Here is an 18,702-nt window from a genome sequence, read left to right as displayed (position 1 = left end):
ATAAGACTCTCAAACTGCAGGTTGTGTATGTGTTCGTGTCTGCAAAGTGCAAACACAGCAACCGACACAATCACCACAAACTCCCCCTACCCGGCCTGTGTGTGCTGTACGTGCACTGTTCTATTTTACTGGACCATATGGAGACAAGTCATTACTGCATTGGTCAAACACTATAAATCTAGTGTCCAGTGGGGTTTCAAACAGCAGCTTCAACGACAAGGTTTTAGATTAAATCCCTCAGCTGCGCTATGGGATGTTTCCATTGTACCCCTGACAAAGTGGCTTTTATTTGGCCCCAGCAGCTTTATGTGCAGCTATACATTTCTCTCTCTCCATGTTGATTGTATGCAAAGTGTAATGTATATGACAAGGCTGTAAGTCTCTCACCAGCCGTGACTTATGCAATAACACACATCGATGGGCAGTATATCTGCAGATCCCCTATAGGAAGTGTTATATCTACCAAGCACTCGTTATCCTCTGTAGCTCAGTTGGTAGAGCATGGTTTTTGCAGCACCAGGATAGTATGTTCGATTCCTGGGATTACCCGTACGCAAAATGTATGCACGCATGACTGTAAATGGCATTTGGTTAAAAGCGTCTGCTAAATGAAATATATTATACATTATATTAATATTATAGCCTAATTCATCCTGTGTACCAAAACAATACATATCTGTTTTTTTGCCTGACTGGACAATGTTGTAGCTGCTGTGAATCAACTACGTGTCAAGCACTAGACAACATTTTGGTAGTAACAGGCAGCAGGTAGCCTAGGGGTTAAGAGAGTTGGGCCAGTAACTGAAATGTTGCTGGGTTGAATCCCCAAGCAGACTAGGTGAGGCACTTTACCTTAATAGCTCTGGATAAGAGTGTCTTCTAAATTACTTAAATGTAGTTACAGCTTGTTACATTACACCAACTGAGGAAATCAAGTTGAGTTGACAAAACATGAGTCAAATTCTAAGATAGCGGACTGTTATTCAAAGATGATGATTTTTTTGATTTTTTGTAATAAAACAATTTCTACCCCTTTTTCTCCCCAATTGGTAGTTACAGTCTTGTCTCATCACTGCAATTCCAGTACGGACTCGGGAGAGGCGAAGGTCGAGAGCCATGCATCCTCCGAAACACGACCCTGCCAAGCCACACTGCTTCTTGACGCACTGCTCGCTTAACCCGGAAACCACCCGCGACACAGCCCGGGATTGAACCCGGATCTGCAGTGCCTTAGACCGCTGCGCCACTCGGAAAGCCCAGTCAGCAATGGTTTGACTGTTGTACATAGGTGATGTTAACACAAGGTTGTCAAATGAGTGGACCCAAACTGCAAATTCATGAACTTAAAGAAATCAGAGTTTGCAGAGAAAAAGCACATGGAAACCCAAGCATCACTAAGGAATCAGAAAATGTTTGTTCTTCAACATTTAAAAAATCTGCTGAAGAGGCGTCCTTCAGCTGCTGCTCTGTGATTGGCTAAAACCTGTTGGCCTGTTTGGATAAACTGATGAGGGAACGGAGGGCCAAGGGCCATAATAGTAATGGGTTTAGCAAAGCTAGAACAAAGCAAAGTAAACCTACAACGTGCCCCTCTCCTCCTCCTCCAGCGACCCATAAAGGAGGGAGAGAGCAAACTTCAGGCAGCTGCAAAATTAATCAGTTATGCAAGGAGGTATGATAGTGGTGACAAAACCTTGCCAACTAAATCCTCCCAGAACTGGTATGACCCAGTTCAAACCATGTGACCCAGTTTCTCCTGAACTCAGAATGTCGTGTATAGGGTCAAATGTCCCTAAGATAGCAGCCTTGGAATAAGAGCAGTTCAGACAAGAGTCAGAAAGACTGAAAGAGGCTCAGCACTGGGCCAAATCAAACAAGAACTACAACTGAACTCACCCCTAAAGTATTTAGTTTCATCAACTTCTTTGTCCTCAGGACTGGGGTCCTAAGATCTAATTAGTCTGTGCCGAGTGTGCTCTTTAATGTAGACTATACCAAATTCTCTTTTGTCTGTCTACAAGCAGGAAAAAAAATAAAAATAAGCCAGTGGCTGAACTGAAAATGAGTACATTTTATTTTACCTTTATTTAACTAGGCAAGTCAGTTAAGAACAAATTCTTATTTTCAATGACGGCCTAGGAACAGTGGGTTAACTGCTTTGTTCAGGGGCAGGGTAGCCTAGTGGTTAGAGCATTGGCCTAGTAAAATAAAGGTAAAACATTTTTAAAAAGGAGAGAGGAAAGGCTGGTTTGATTGACTTGAGAGACATGGGGCCTGCATTTTAACCAACCCAAACTGGTAAACTAGGTCTGTGGGTTTAGTTTCTGACAACCTAAAGAGGAGCTAGAGGTGTTAACTTCCCCAGCTCACCCACCCAGACTGGTCTGTGTTATACAGACAATCTGACTCACACCAACTCGTTTAGAAAAATCTTCAACTGAAGTTGTTGTTCAAGCCTTTTGGCCGGCTCTAATCATAGTTTCTCAATGTTTGCCAGTGAGATTTCAATCTGACCCAAAAGCTGTGAATAACAGGACTGTGTTGCCGAATGGACAAACTGCTTGAGTCAGTTTTAAACATTAGAAACTCATCTATAGCCCTAAATGACCTCTACATGCTGATATATCTACAAGATACTACAGTGCATGATGCAATGTATTGATACAATTTATCTAGAAGTCAACAGTCAATGCATGTTCTGTAATATGGTCACTAATGTTAGTTTGGACATACAAACTTGTGCAAGGGCCAATCAATCATGATTTGCAGCACAAACACTCTGTACAATAACATAGAGCCTGGACCCAACTACATCAATGCTCATCTGGCTCTCTGGCAGACCAAGTTCTAGCAGGAAGCTAAGCCTCCCAGTTTGCCAAAGGTTCTTGTTTCTATTCTCCATGTATGCAGCAAGAAGTACATGTTGTGCATGTATTCCTGCATGCAATTGTATGTACCGGTGATGACCCATTCCATTCCAGCCATTACAATGAGCATGTCGACATATTCTGCTCTCCTCTAGCCTCCATTGGGGTTTACATAGAGACAGATATTTTGCCACTGACAAATATTCGACCACTGACCTGTGGCGTTGACTATGCGGTTAGCTCTGATGGTCCCGTGTGGGGTCTGGACATCCCACTTCCCATCACTGGTGGGTGTGAGGCCAGAGACCAGGGCTGGGTTGTAGATCTGGGCTCCATACATACGGGCCCCTGCAGCCAGAGCCATGGTTAGGGAGTAGGGGTCAATATGGCCGTCTCCTGGGTTATATAGACCCGCTAGCACCTGGGGGAGGTGGATATTATTACTGTCATGTCGTTGTCTACTGGTTCAAACAAACGTTCTTGGTCAATGACAACTTTAAAGATACATTATGGAAGTTTTGTTTCCCTCAAGAGCCCCCGCAGAGGGAAAAGTTGTATAAAGCCTCTTTAAATCATTAGAGTATATCCACTAGGCTCTTAGGTCATGACATGAAACTGAGATCACAATGATGTCTATTAGCCTGGTCCAAGATCTGTTTGTGCTGTCTTGCCAACTCCTATGGGCATTGTCATACCAATGACCAATGGAGTTGGCAAGACAGTGCAAACATATCTGGGACCCAGGCTACATGTCTATGGCGCATGAGAATGCATTCCTCCGGTCCAGACCAGAACAATATATATAGAGCCATGGTTATATATCAGTGGTGGCTGGTGGCACTTTAAATGGAGAGGACAGGTTCATAGTAATGGCTGGAACGGAATAAATGGAATGGTATCAAACACCTGATTTTCCATGTGTTTGGTACCATTCCATTAACTCCATTCCATCCATTATTATCAGCCGTCCTCCCCTCATTAGCCTCCTCTGACAGATATATATATATTTTTGGTTCAGGTCCAGACCTTGTCCATGTTGAGCAGGGGGAAGAGCTCCTTGATCTTCTCAGGGGTGATGAGCCACTGAGGCGTGGGGTGCCAGTGGGCTCTTGCCATCTGGTACTTCAGCTCATCCACTCTGACTGGGGTGGAGGCAATACGGATACTGCCTGGCTGGTGGAAACCCACCGCCTATAGACACATGGATAAAATGTGTGAAACATGCATACATAGTGGGTATCATAACTATTCACCCCCCTTTTCCCCCACATTTTGTTGTGTGACAAAGTGATATACAAATTAATTTTATTGTGATTTGTTGTCATTGAGCTACACAAAGAACTTCATTAAATTAATTAAAATGTAATAACTAAAATGGTTATTGCACCCCATTTGTTTAGACAAGCCTAAAACAATTATCATAATAAGTAACATGTCAATCCCTGCTATTTCACACTAAGGCAAGTATTGAATTTCAAGTACAGTTTCAACTACAAAGACCTGTGAGATTTTCAAAAGACTCATAGTAAAAGGGCAGTGATTGGTAGATTAGTAACAATAACACAATATACATTTAATATATCTTTAAGCATGTTCAAGTTAATAATTATGCTGTGGATTATGTATTAAACCCCCCCAGACACATCAAAGATGCAGTCATCCTTCTGAACTGAGCTGCAGGACGGGAATGAAACTGCTCAGGGATGTCACCATGAGGCCATTGCTAATTTTAAAACAGCTCAATGGCTTGAAGAAAAAAAAACTGAGGATGGATCAACATTGTATTTACGCCACAATAATGACCTAAAAAGTAGAAAAGAAAAAAATGCAAAGCCTTATGTTTGGGGCAAGTCCAAAACACACTGAGTTACTGCCTCCTTGTTTTCAAGGGTGGTGGCAGCTGCATCATGGTATGGGTATGGTTGACATTGGCAAACAGAATGTTTCACAATACAAATAAATGGGACAGAGCTAAGCACAGACAAGATCCTAGAGGAAAATCTGCTTCAGTCTGCTTTACACCAGACACTGGGAGAGGAATTCACCTTTCAGCAGGACAATAACCTCAAATTTACACTGGAGATGCTTACCAACAAGACAGTGAATGTTCCTGCTTGGCCAAGCTACAGATGACTTAAATCTGCTACAAAATCTATGCCAAGACTTGAAAATTACCATCTAGCCAACATCTAGAATCATTTTAAAAAGACTAAATGGGCAAATATTGCACAATCCAGGTGTGCAAAGCTCTTAGAGACTGACCCAAGAAGAATCACAGCTGTAACTGCTACAAAAGGAGTTAACATGTATTGACTCAGGGGAGTGAATTTGTGTCTAATCAAGGCATAGTAACGTTTATATTCTTCCAATTTCACAATAGAGACTATTCTTTGTCATCAATGACAACAACAACAAAACAAATCACAATTATATTCATTTCAATTCCACTTTGTAACAACATTTTTCAAATCCAAGGGGGGTGAAAACTTTGATACCCACTGTACATAAATTCAGTCATACAGACAGACATGATGTAATCCGTTGTGCTGTGGTTGACATATAGTATACCTGTCCTGTCTCGGCCTCCAGACTCTCATACAGCTTGATGCTGTGGTAATGGACCTTCTTCAGGTTGATACCAGGGTGGTAGTACGTGGTCAAACCAGCCTGGAACAGACAATGAACATGGACACTTAGAAGAGGAGGCATGGTCATGTACATGGAAACACTGACAACACTTGATCTACTGTATTGACCCTGCAGGTTTGCAAGGCAATGATTTGAAAGTGAATCTTATAAAATAATAGTAATACATATTTCAACAACATCATTTTTTAAATTTTAATTTGACCTTTATTTAACCAGGCAAGTCAGTTAAGAACACATTCTTATTTTCAATGACGGCCTGGGAACAGTGGGTTAACTGCCTGTTCAGGGGCAGAACGACAGATTTGTACCTTGTCAGCTCGGGGGTTTGAACTTGCAACCTTCCGGTTACTAGTCCAACGCTCTAACCACTAGGCTACGCTGCCGCCCCATCATGTTATCTCCATTGACTTGAACTACACTACACAACCAGGGCATGCAGTTCACAAGATCCTAACATAGATACATAGAATGAGAAGTTTGATAAGTCTACTAGGAAAGTTGGCCCCTTGACATTAAGGGCAGCATATTTACTATGTAGAGTAACCTATATGGGATAGGGTTGGTTGGAAGGGGGTCATAGAGAAGCAGTATTAGGTCATCAGATCCTTGGCAGACCCACATAGGCCTGGTTCTTTGACAGCAGCTGTCTGACAGCTACCATAACTTAGATCTTCTTACATGCCTCCATCTACTTCTTGGGAATCTCCCTCTGCTGAGTGGACTATCTGATATCTTGTAGTACCGTAGTATCTTCGGTCGGGTTTTTCCTGTTAACTGTAAGTCACTCTGGATAAGATGACTCAATGACAAAATGTAAATATCTTCAGTGTGGTCTCAATGTATTATTTCCGTGTTGAATATCTCTGACCTTTATCTTTTCCTCTGACAGTTCCTTCTAACAGTGGGTGTGTGTAATAACTCCTTCATTTATTCAAATGTTGGGGAACATAAACTCCCATACCTTGCTAACTTATGTATTAGTAGAAGACGGGTGGAGGTGGGTGGAGATTTCACTTAAGGGGCACAGGGTCTTGCAAAACGAACTCGCCCAACACGTTTGTGTGCCCCCCTGACTGACAAACAAAACAAGACTCTATCCATGAGCCCCTTGAGCCAACTGTTGCTCCCAGACAGTTCTGTCTTCCCTCATACGGTTAAGATAAGGTTTTGGGACAGGTAAGCTGATCCTAGATCTGTTTTAGTTTTTGTTGACCTACAGCGTGCCAGGTGGATCCAGCGGTCAGTTCAGACTTCTCCAGCAGGACCACATCCTTCTGTCCAGCCTTGGCCAGGTGATAGGCCAGACTGACTCCAACACAGCCCCCTCCGATGATCACCGTCTCAGCCGTGTCCTTCCACCTCTTCCCCAGGACCATAGTGCTGTCCCTGAGAGGGGGAAGAGGGGGTAAAGAGGGGTGAGATGAAAGAAGGAGACAGTGAGATTGAAATGTGAAAAACATGTATTAATTGATTTGAATGCATTTGAATCTATTTTAATACAGGTAAAGATGTGTAGAGTAGTTATGTGACTTCTATGAAGCAGAAGAGATTATTGTGAAGAAAATCAACCCTGACCAGTTCTGACCTGACATACACCCCTGGAAGGAAATGCAACACATGCTGCCATGAGATCACTCAGACAGCCTGGCACATTAACGTCAATTGTAGATATAGGCTGTTGTTTGTCACATTATAAACACAGAGAACATTAGCGCGTCAGAATAATATCATGGTCTGTTCAGCAGGGAAGTCATGTGCATTATGCAAATTGAATTAAAACGGTTGGGTTGTGGGCAGACCCATAATAACATTACGCGATCAAAAAGCCCCTTAAAGCCTACCGGACACCTCTGTGGTCTCTCCAACTGTCCCAAACGTGAAATCTGTAAACTTACTGTAGGATACAAGAAAGCTGAAAGGGTAACATAAGTTGTTTACTACAAGGCAAAAAGTGCACGAGGGGGCTTACCCATTTCCCACATGTTTCTGCGAAGTGTAGTTTATTGTACGCAGTGGAATACAGACAATAGCGCGATATGCGGCAAAATCTCTCCGGAGGTGAGTATTAATTGCGTTCAAAAACCTAGACATGGTTTAACTAATTAAAATATATATTAAAACACAAAGCACACCAGAACCACCTCTGCCTAATTCCCCACCGCAATTTACTGCAGGCCTTCTATACCAAAGCACTATTTTGTTGGCTGAACACGCCCTCGTTCGCGCAGAGCGCCAGTCAATTTAGGCACAGTGAAACTTGGTGCGTTCAAAACAACTGGGAACTCAGGTAAAAACGAGCTCAGAGTGGGAAAATCGTGACATCAGTGATCTTCAGTTCGGAGAAATTGGAGCTCTAGGATCTGGCCATAATGACTATGTTGGTTGAAGATCGATCTGGCCTTAATCGCCATGTACTCGTATAATCTCCACCCGGCACTCCACGGGACTGGCCACTCCGCAGAGCCTGGTTCCTGCCTCTTCCCAAGTTCCTGCCTCTTCCCAAGTTCCTGCCTCTTCTCAAATTCCTGCCTCTTCTCAAATTCCTGCCTCTTCTCAAGTTCCTGCCTCTTCTCAAATTCCTGCCTCTTCTCAAGTTCCTGCCTTTCTTGGGAGTTTTTCCTAGCCACTGCTTCTACATCTACATCGCTTGTTCTTTGGGGTTTTAGGTTGGGTAAAAAATGGCTTTATAAAATATATTGATTGATTGATTGATTTATTGATAGCATGATGCTCTAGTTTCCAACTTGTAATTCAGATTTGGATGCCCGTTTAAACGATTTTTCCTAGTCGGAGTTTCTTTTCGAGTTCCGAGTTGTTTTGAACGCACCAACTGTGTTCAGACCCTCCCAGTCTAAAAATCGCTGAAAGGTTAACTCTTTAGATATCATAGGTCAGGCTGTGCCTCAGGGAATCAAGGGAATAGAAGGGCCCCAGCGTATAACACAAAAGAGAATATACAAATAAATGAATAATACACACAAAATGGATAAGCACTGTTGATATTGATGATATTTAGTCCAATAGACCCTTTACAAAATCTTGTTTTTGTGACAAGATCTATCTATGTCATTGTCATCTAATGGCAGTGTAGACAGACAATGCTTGCATAACTTGAGTCGACATCAACTGCCCATAGAGCATTGGCCAGGCACAATCTCACCTAGTGTAACCGATGTGAAATGGCTAGCTAGTTAGCGGTGGTGCGCGCTAATAGCGTTTCAATCGGTGACTTCACATGATCTGAGACCTTGAAGTAGTTGTTCCCCTTGCTCTGCAAGGGCCACGTGGGTGTCAGTTGTCTATGTGTGCAGAGGGTCCCTGGTTCAATCCCAAGTAGGGGCAAGGAGAGGGACGGAATCTACACTGTTACACTAGTCTACACAATACACATTAACCAGGGCCAGTGATGTGTAATGACACAATATGGGTAAAGCTACTCTGAGCAACACACTGGATAAGAAAACTATTAGGACAAGACTAGAATATTGAATTCCTTTGTGGGTGACATTGACATTCACAGTAGGCTATGGACATCTAAACAAAATCTATATATATTTAACCAGGCAAGTCAGTTAAGAACAACTTCTTAGTTACAATGACAGCCTAACCCAATTGTGCGCCGCATTATGGGACTCCCAATAGAGCCTGGAATCGAACCAGGGTCTGTAGCGCTGAGATGCAGTGCCTTGCGCCACTGCGCCACTCGGGAGTTAATACTCACACTCAATTGTTGTAGCACATTTCACAAGGGCTCCTGGATTGACACAGGAGGTTATGTGCTGTTTTTATCAGTCCCTGCTGGTCTGATGTATTGGATCCAGTCTGAACAGGCCAAGGAGTGACATAGAGTTGCATCCCAAATTTGACGAGAGCTCAACAGGGAGCCATTTGGGTCACACACAGACTTACAGTATCATCTACTATTATATAAGTACAACCCCTAGAAACCCTCTGGAACAGCTGACCTGCATTCAGGTTGTATCTGTTGAGGAATGTTATTGGATCTATTGTTAAAAAACAGGGAGTTTAACCATAACTTAACCATATGTTTCTAAAAGCGTGTGTGTGCACGTGCATGTGTATGTGTGTATCCACACATGCATTTGTTTGTGCGACTGCACATGTGTGTGTGTCATAACCATTGCTGACAGACAGGGGAACAGGGGATTGGAGATTTGGTCAAGAAAATAAATGAGTGGACTTCTGTCAATACTGCGCAGCAGACCTGGGATAACTATAAGTTTACCTATGCTTTGTGGAAAGTAAAACACAAATTGGGGGAGGTGGGAACTGACTGTTACTTTGGAGGTGCTTAACTATTTGAATACAGATCCCAAAAAAGTACTACTTTTAAAAACTATTTGAGTCCAGATCTCACAAAATAACTACTTATCAAATCTATTTGAATACAGATCGCACAAAGTGACTACTTATCAAATCTATTTGAATACAGATCGCACAAAGTGACTACTTATCAAATCTATTTGAATACAGATCGCACAAAGTGACTACTTATCAAATCTATTTGAATACAGATCGCACAAAGTGACTACTTATCAAAACTATTTTAACACAGATCTGAGAAAGTAACTACTTTAAAAAAAAGTGTGAATACATATCTCAGGAATTGACAACTTTTTTTAGAATCTATTGTATTGACTGCCTTTAACTAATGTCAGGGTTGTATCTGCAACTGCATGTTGAAGATATAAATAGAACCAATACACTAGAAAAAAGGGTTCCAAAAGGGTATTTCAGCTGTCCCCATAGAATAATCCTTTTTGGTTCCAGGTAGAACCCTTTTTGGTTCCATACATGGAACCCAAATTGGTTCTACCTGAAACCCAAAGGGTTCTACCTAGTATTTAAAAGGGTTATACGCAGAGTTCTCCTATGGGGACAGCTGGAGATCCATTTTAGGTTTTAGATAGCAGCTTTTTTTCTAAGATTGTAGAACACAATGTCATATTCTATTCCAATCTACTGTTACTGACAGTCATATTTTATTTACACAATACAAGTCTATTCGATCATTCTTTAAATGTCCATTCTCCTGAATGTCCATTGTCTCAGGTGTACATAATCACGTCAAACAAAAATCTATTATATTTTGTACAGATATATATATTGTGATGCTCAACTACTGTATGACTTTTTCAGCATGCCACTGAAAAGGTTAAAAGCTACAATACCTTTTATGATACCTGAAACATTGGATACTTAGCAAAAACAGGTAACACTTTTTAGAGGTATTTATAAACTATTTCTAAGGCATTTACAAACAGTATGCTCACCATTTATTAATCATTACTCCCACATTTTGTAAATGTTAGTAAGGTAGTTATTCACACATGTATATACACTGAGTATTAGTAATATTAGTAATATTAGTGCTTTGGGTGGTGGACCATTCTTGATACACACAGGAAATATATGATCTTAAAAAACCCAGCACCGTTGCAGTTCTTTACACGAACCGATGCTCCTGGCACCTACTACCATACCCCGTTCAAAGGAACTAAAATCATTTGTCTTTCCCATTCACCCTCTGAATGTCACACATACACAATCCATGTCTCAATTGTCTCAAGGCTTAAAAATCCTTCTCAGCCCAGTACATCACTGGGGCCGAGCCCCCTGCCATCCAGGACCTCTATATTAGGCGGTGTCAGAGGAAGGCCCAAAAAATTTCCAAAGATCCTGGCCACCCAAGCCACTGTTCATTCTGCTACCCTCTGTAAACGGTCAGACCAACAGGCTCCAAGTCAGCGTTTACGCCCAGGCCATAAGACTGCTAAATAGCCAGACTGCTAGTCAATGAATGGTACCCAAACTACCTGCACTGACTCTATCTTGCACTGACCCTACGCACACTCACCAGACTATATATACAAACCATATACACACTCACTCACACACACTACATTGACAAGCCCACACAAAACTCACATACACTACATATGCACACACACAACACACACATGCAGACCAACACAACACAAACACACATCCATACACATTACACACACACTCACTTTTATCATCTGCTGCTACTCTGTTCTATATTGTACTATTATTATTATCTATCCTGATGCGTTGTCACTTTACCCTGCATTCATGTACATACAGTATCTACCTCAAATACCTTGTACCCCTGCACATTGATCTGGTACTGGTCCTCACTGTACTGTATCTCCATTCCTGTGTATTTTATTTTATTCCTCTTGTGTTACTATTTCATTTTCATCTTTAAACTCTGCATTGTTGGGAAGAGCTCGTAAGCAAGCAATTCACGATAAAGTCTACACCAGTTGTATTTTGCGCTTTTGATTTGATTTGTTTGAAGTTGATTTAACAAGTAACATCAATAAGGGATCATAGCTTTCACCTGGATTCACCTGGTTAGTCTAGTATGTCATGGGAGGAGCATGTTTTGTACACTCAGTGTATTTCCTTAAAGAAGCCTGTAGCATAAAGCATAAAACACACAACCAAATGTAATACAAGGGGAGTGTGTGCATACGCGCTTGTGTGCATGCAAGCATGTCCTTGCGTGTGTGTGCTTGTGTAAGCATACAACTGTAAGTGACAACATACAACACCCCCACTATGAAACCTGCCAGGCCACCACCTTGGGTTATAATGATTTGCCCAACGTACCACAAACCCTCAAACCCTAAACTATAAGTACATCTGTGCTTGTAAACTATAATCGTAAAGTACATATATGCTTCAAAACTATAACTGTATGTAAAGTGCCTCTATAAAGGTTTTTTGCATCTTATATAACTGTGATGGGCTCCAGTGATTCGCTAAGGGGCTCTATATTGCTGTAGATCAGTTATGGTGTAGGCCTACTGTTGTGCTGAGTTCTTTTATTAGGCCCAAAATGTTCCTTCCCCATCCCCTCTGCTTCCCATGGACACACACACACACACACATGCAGCTGCATGATGACCTAGTCTCTCATTCATCACTCCTGCCACAGACCCCTTGGCTAATGGTGATTTCAAGACAACTGGGAACTCTGAAAAAAAACGAGGTCAAATCATGATGTCAGCGACCTACAGGTCAGAAGTCAGAGCTCTAGAAAGATGCCAGTGTTGCATCCATAGCTCGGTCTATGAATTTGAGATTGGTTAAATTTCTCCAGCCCATCCCTCGTACTTTTACCGAAACAGGGACGAGAAAACATTGTGTTATTGTTTTAAGTGCTGATTGCCACTTTAAATACTTATATACTGTATATATATATATATATATATTTTAAAAAAACTCTTTGTAGCCCCCGAACTTTACCTGCCATCTGATTTTGCAGTTATTTGTGTATTTTCTTCTTAAACTCATGGAATTCTGACAGGTCTAACCAGATTGGATGAGTTTAAGAATTATATTAATCAATCTAACAAAAACAGACAAAGAAACATATTTCTGTACCAACACTGAACACATGTTAATCTTGGAAAAAGAGGCAGCCCCACTTTATATCTGAAGGCTCTGGAATAAAAGGTATAAACAAGTGATCTTATTTTTTGGTGGTCACACATGACCTAGAAAACTGTAATTCCAAGTCATAAGGGAAAGAGCTATTGCACATATTGATTGACCCATGCTAAATATCTGTGCTGTGGGCCTTCACTGAGGTTACAAACAACCATGATAAGCTATTGCACATTGCCCTGTCGACATCTTTCTTTTAAGTAAACATGCACAAGGTAAAATAACAAGTGTTCTTTGTGCTACATTTGCATTTATAGATGCAGAGAAAAAATAGATCTATGCTGTGTTCATAACAACTGGGAACTTAACATCTGCATTGCTTGCTATTTGGGTTTTAGGCTGGGTTTATGTATAGTAAGTTGTGACATCTGCTGATGTCTCCGACTTCCGACTTCAGTACGTTCAAAACAACTGGAAACTCGGTAAAAAACGAGCGACTTGAAAAATAGTTTTGGACTGTCATCCAACTCGGAATTCCAATTCATGAACTGGGGCCTCTTTCTAGAGCTCCGACTTTCCGACCTGGGGATCATTGGCGTCATGATTTTACATCGTTTTTCCCTGAATTCCCAATTTTCATGAAAGCGCCATGTGTAAGAAGCAGGAACAGGCGGATCTGTGTGTGACATCACTGCGCACCACACCTCTCTTTTGGCGTATAAAGGCAGACGTTTCACTGCTTCAAACACCAAATCTAGCCGAAGCGGTTGGTTGAGAAGGTGCATCTAAAATACAACTGCAATCACTAATAATCATGGCACCCGCTGGAGCTAAGAGGGTAAGTGGCGACTTAATATGAATTAACGTCATTATGGCTGTATACAATGCATGCAGTCTTTTGCAGAACCTTTGCATATGTGCTATGTATTGCTTCAATTATTGAGAAGTTATTTGTTATAATGCGTAAGTTTTTATAACTATAAAACATTCTCACAAAGCGTGTTTGATGGAACAATTGTGACTTCTACTTTAACTATATTCTGTAACTTTGTTTTAGAGAAGCGTTTCCCAAACACGACCCTAAGAGTTTTGGTGGATGAGTTAATAGTCTGAATCAACTGTGTGGTACTAATTTGGGTAACACTGCTAAATTTTAAGTGTCCCTCACCCACTGAAGTTGACATTTTTAAATGGATGAGGGTTGAGGTTTACGGTAAGGACGTCCCAAGGATTCCTGATGGCACCGACCCTAGTTTACGGCTAGCTTATGTCATCCAGGGAGCTGTTATGCGTGTTAATTAAGCGTGCATATTTCATATTTGGAGAATGACCAACTAATTACGCAATGTTTGTGCAGAACATTCTGGAGCGCCTGGATGCAGGCGAAATTGTCATCGGGGATGGGGGCTTCGTATTCGCTCTGGAGAAGAGGGGATACGTGAAGGCGGGTCCCTGGACTCCTGAGGCCGCCGCAGAGCATCCTGAGGCTGGTAAAATGAGCGCGCTTATCTAATTGCTTGGCTACCTAGCCTGGACCATGCATCAGTCATAATACATAGCGGTTCGCGCAGCCTCTCGCCTACAACTTGTCCACCAGACGCACACTGTAAAGTAGTTCCGCTAACAACATTTTTGTGGAAATACTGTTATATTTTTAAGTTGTAAATAGTTTTTTTTCTTATGAACTTGATGTATTCTGAGCTATAACGATTGAAGTTACTTGAACATTAATATTTGTTGCAGTGAACATAGTGTCCCTAAAAAAGGTTAGTACTTTAAGTAGATGTTTTTCTAGTGTAAGTAGTTCTGATTACTCATTTTCAGTGTCTTACTGTTTAGCCTAACATTGTTTTATGCATATGAAGACTTGCCACTTGAACCCCCGTTGCCAGTCCTTCTTGGGCACCGTGCTCATTTCTCGAACGGTAACTGGTGGTAGAGCTGTAAGCATTACAAGATGCTGCATTAGCTTCTGTTATGACGAGTGGGGCACATTACCTTGTTGATGGTGAGAATGGGTTGTCTCATTATTGAATGTCAGTTTTCCCAACGGTTTTGATATTGTTCCTTATCAATTACACATCATAGCACAACAAACTGCTTAATACTATTTTAGAAATGAGTTTCTTTATTATTTATTAACACTCTTAAACAATGTATGCTCGTTGAATTACCCCAAATCCCCCCAAAACAGAGCCATGTGGCACTAAATATTCTTAACTTGCAAAAAAGTAACTATTACAGCACAACACATAAATGTCATTGTTTTACTCAAATATCAATCTCTGACTACTTTATTTTAAGTAAAGACAAACATAGTCAAGTAAGAACAACTTATTTTATGAATGTTGGCCTGACTGTAAAATATTGAATAATCATAACTTGTGAACTCTACTTTAGATTAGCAGAACACAAGTAAATTGTTATTTACTCTATTACCTAATTTGTTAACAGTACTCAAACATTAAGTGATAAATCTTATTGACATGAGTTGGTATGACTTTTATGCTTAGTTCTACTGACTGTTGGAGTAGACACTACTAGTTACTTTTTACAGTGCACGTTTTAACCAGACGAGGCTGAGGGCATTAAGTCGAAGTTGTAAATACTTAGCCAAAAGCCGATTGCTTTTACTTCCAGTGCGACAGCTGCACCGTGAGTTCCTGCGGTCGGGGTCAAATGTCATGCAGACCTTCACCTTCTACGCCAGTGACGATAAGCTGGAGAACAGGGGTAATGCTCAGCGCTTCACAGTGAGTATCTGTCTGCTCTGTTGGGAAAGCTCAGGGGGGAATGAATAAGCATGCCAGACCCATGCTACTGTAATGACCTTTTAGCCAAATTGACCAATGACTGAAAGAGCTGATATAAATGAATCTACATGTAAATCAGTTTACTATACGTTTCTCAACGCCTGTTCTGTTCAGCTCTACTATTTCCCAATGTGGTGTTTAGCCTACTTGGCAGGTTTCACAATAGTGATATAAGATACATTGTACTGTACCTGAAACTACATCAATAAGGTTGTACACTAATCAATGGCTGCACCAGGGTGCGCAAATCAACGAGGCTGCCTGTGACCTGGCCAGAGAGGTGGCCAATGAGGGTGACGCGATGGTGGCAGGTGGGGTCTCCCAGACCCCCTCATACCTGAGCTGCAAGAGTGAGGCTGAGGTCAAGGGTATCTTCAAGAGGCAGCTCAATGTCTTTGTCAAGAAGAATGTGGATTTCATGATTGCAGAGGTAGGAATGTGATGTTGTACATGCGTATAGCACATTTTCTTATACATATCTCATTTTGACCTGACCGTTTCTATATTCAATGGATCCTCACTTGGACAATGCTGGTTTCTGTGTTTTGGGTCTTCACTTATTCACCCCATATGTGTGTTTGTGCAGTACTTTGAGCATGTGGAGGAGGCAGAGTGGGCCGTGCAGGTGCTGAAAACCTCCGGGAAGCCAGTATGTGCCTCCCTGTGCATCGGCCCTGATGGAGACCTCAACGGTGTCAGCCCTGGGGATTGTGCTGTCAGGCTGGTCAAAGCTGGTATGGGACTTAATTTAACCATTAGATGTGCACACGTTTGTTTTACTATCCTTGTGGGGACCAAAAAATTGGAGCTTGAACTCTATTTCCTTAACCCTAATTGTAAGCCTAAAATGGCCTTTTCCTTGTGGGGACCGGTGGCATGTCCCCCCTTGTTTTACTATCCTTGTGATGACTTCTGGTCCCCCACAAGGATAGTAAAACCAAAAACAGTGTCAATAGTGATATTGTCAAACTGTCATCTCACTCTGCTTATAGGAGCCAATATTGTTGGCATCAACTGCCACTTTGACCCCATGACCTGTGTGAAGACTGTGAAGATGATGAAAGAGGGAGTGGAGAGGGCAGGGCTGAAGGCTCACTACATGGTGCAGCCTCTGGCCTACCACACGCCTGACTGCAACTGCCAGGGATTCATCGATCTGCCAGAATTCCCCTTCGGTACACACACAATAACATCTCCATCGCAATCTCTCTCCTGCCCCGTAGTTGGGTTATTTTTCCCTTTCTTCCTTTCTTGCCTCCCTCCTTCTGACTACATTTCTCTCCCCCAGGTCTGGAGCCCAGGATTCTGACCAGGTGGGACATGCACAAGTACGCCAGAGAGGCCTTCAACGTTGGCATCCGTTTCATCGGTGGCTGCTGCGGCTTCGAGCCCTACCACATCAGGGCTGTGGCTGAGGAGCTGGCCACAGAGAGAGGCTACCTGCCCCCTGCCTCCGTCAAGCACGGCAACTGGGGTGCTGGCTTGGAGATGCACACCAAGCCCTGGGTCCGCGCCAGGTAACGAGACCGTATACGCCACAAGGATACAAATTAATAAGATACCAGGAACCACGAAGGGGTGCCAGTATATGACTCCAGTCCAAAATTACAAGAGTTAAATTATTTAACTCTAATTGGTACTATAAAACATGAGGTTACATACTACTGTAACATTTTAGTACCAGCTTATAACTACGTTTGGCGTATACATATGACCATCCTTCTCTTCCCCCAGGGCCCGCCGTGACTACTGGGAGAAGCTGAAGCCAGCATCCGGCCGTCCCAAGTGTCCCGCCATGTCCACCCTGACAGCTGGGGTGTCACCAAAGGCCATGCTGACCTGATGCAGCACAAGGAAGCCACCAGCCTGGATGAGCTCAAGCCCCTGTTTGAGAAGGCAAAGGCCAGCCACTGAGCATTCCTCCTGGGCTAGGAGGGAGGTAAACCAGCCAGGAGGATGCTGTTCTCTACTCGTGGTAGGTGTGTTGTGGTATTGTGTGAGAAAGGCAGAGGGAAGAGCTCCCACATATTCCAAGTTTACATACCAAAAATTATCAGATAAAGTCTTATTCCCCTGATTTCCAGGACCATCTTTTTGTCAACCAAAAGTTATTTTTCTTGTCATTTAGATTTGCACCACCTGTACATAGTGTAGCACCATCGTATGCTCTTCTGTAATAATTGAAGTAACATGTTATAGATTTCTAATTTCAAACTTGATATGTGCTTTACTTGGACAGAATGTTACAGGAGTCATCAAGCCAGTGATGCGTGGTGTTAGTGAAACAAACTAAAAAGTTGCTGTTGTGTCCACATGTCTCCAGAGTGTGCTGTTGATCTGGGGTGTAGTCATTACGCAGAGTCATTTAGCAACAACTGTTTACGCCAAACAACATTTGGCATCAAAACAAGTTTCTATTGGACAAATTCAGTTAGGTTTTGTTCTGCTTGCTTCATCATTTGTTTTTTTTAAAACAGTTTCCGTTGCAAGAGATAATAAATACATCCCTGGTGCAATCTAAACCTAAGCTTATAAAGTGTTAACAACTACTGTGAACACAATGTTAGCTCTGAAGAATGTAGCCTAGTTCTGAACACAATCTAGTGCCAAATATTGTCTTACCAAATGGAAGTATTGACTTCAATACTGTTTTATTTAATAAACTTCCACGTGACCTTAATGTTTGACTTTTTATTGTATTTCTTATCAAAACATTAGACTGTTTTCTGAAATAAAAAAATCAAGTGTTAACAATTACAGTAAATTGTGACATCAAAATAGAAATGATTACATACACGCAGTCATTCTACCCTTACAAAAAAAGTCCTGCAGAAATATTCAATCATCTGAACAGTTTCTTTCACCGGCTGGGGCCCTCACCAACCGGCCATCTCGTTCATAGACTTATGTAATATGTACATTAAACAATCTCT

At 41.9% G+C, this 18,702-nt stretch overlaps 2 protein-coding genes across 2 annotated transcripts in view; one reads left to right on the top strand and one right to left on the bottom strand.

The window, feature by feature from the left end:
* The window catches only part of dmgdh (dimethylglycine dehydrogenase), a 29,713-nt gene extending 21,691 nt beyond the window's left edge, over positions 1-8,022 (bottom strand). The window contains exons 1-5 of the mRNA XM_029650074.2: positions 7,486-8,022; positions 6,734-6,902; positions 5,436-5,534; positions 3,894-4,058; positions 3,084-3,288 (exon numbers count right to left, since the gene is read on the bottom strand). Of these exons, the coding sequence (XP_029505934.2) occupies positions 3,084-3,288; positions 3,894-4,058; positions 5,436-5,534; positions 6,734-6,902; positions 7,486-7,607 (760 nt within the window). The 5' untranslated portion in view covers positions 7,608-8,022. The remainder of the gene's footprint in view (positions 1-3,083; positions 3,289-3,893; positions 4,059-5,435; positions 5,535-6,733; positions 6,903-7,485) is intronic.
* A 5,664-nt stretch (positions 8,023-13,686) lies between these two features.
* Positions 13,687-18,449, top strand: LOC115121040 (betaine--homocysteine S-methyltransferase 1-like). The gene is made up of 8 exons (XM_029650064.2): positions 13,687-13,794; positions 14,314-14,446; positions 15,597-15,709; positions 16,008-16,199; positions 16,356-16,503; positions 16,762-16,944; positions 17,058-17,286; positions 17,504-18,449. Exons 1-8 carry the CDS (start codon positions 13,771-13,773, stop codon positions 17,610-17,612), a joined length of 1,131 nt encoding a protein of 376 aa, XP_029505924.2. The 5' UTR covers positions 13,687-13,770; the 3' UTR covers positions 17,613-18,449.
* The last annotated feature ends 253 nt before the right edge of the window (positions 18,450-18,702 follow it).

The sequence above is a fragment of the Oncorhynchus nerka genome, linkage group LG4, assembly GCF_034236695.1.
Source record: "Oncorhynchus nerka isolate Pitt River linkage group LG4, Oner_Uvic_2.0, whole genome shotgun sequence".
Classification (NCBI taxonomy): Eukaryota; Metazoa; Chordata; class Actinopteri; order Salmoniformes; family Salmonidae; genus Oncorhynchus; species Oncorhynchus nerka.
This window is presented reverse-complemented; position numbering and strand designations above follow the sequence as displayed.

Excerpts from the sequence above, each read along its gene's own strand:
- LOC115121040 (XM_029650064.2), top strand. The coding sequence starts at position 13,771 with ATGGCACCCGCTGGAGCTAAGAGG. Across the intron at positions 15,710-16,007 it reads GTAATGCTCAGCGCTTCACA|GGTGCGCAAATCAACGAGGC; the intron begins GTGAGTATCTGT and ends TGGCTGCACCAG. Across the intron at positions 16,945-17,057 it reads TCTGCCAGAATTCCCCTTCG|GTCTGGAGCCCAGGATTCTG; the intron begins GTACACACACAA and ends TCTCTCCCCCAG.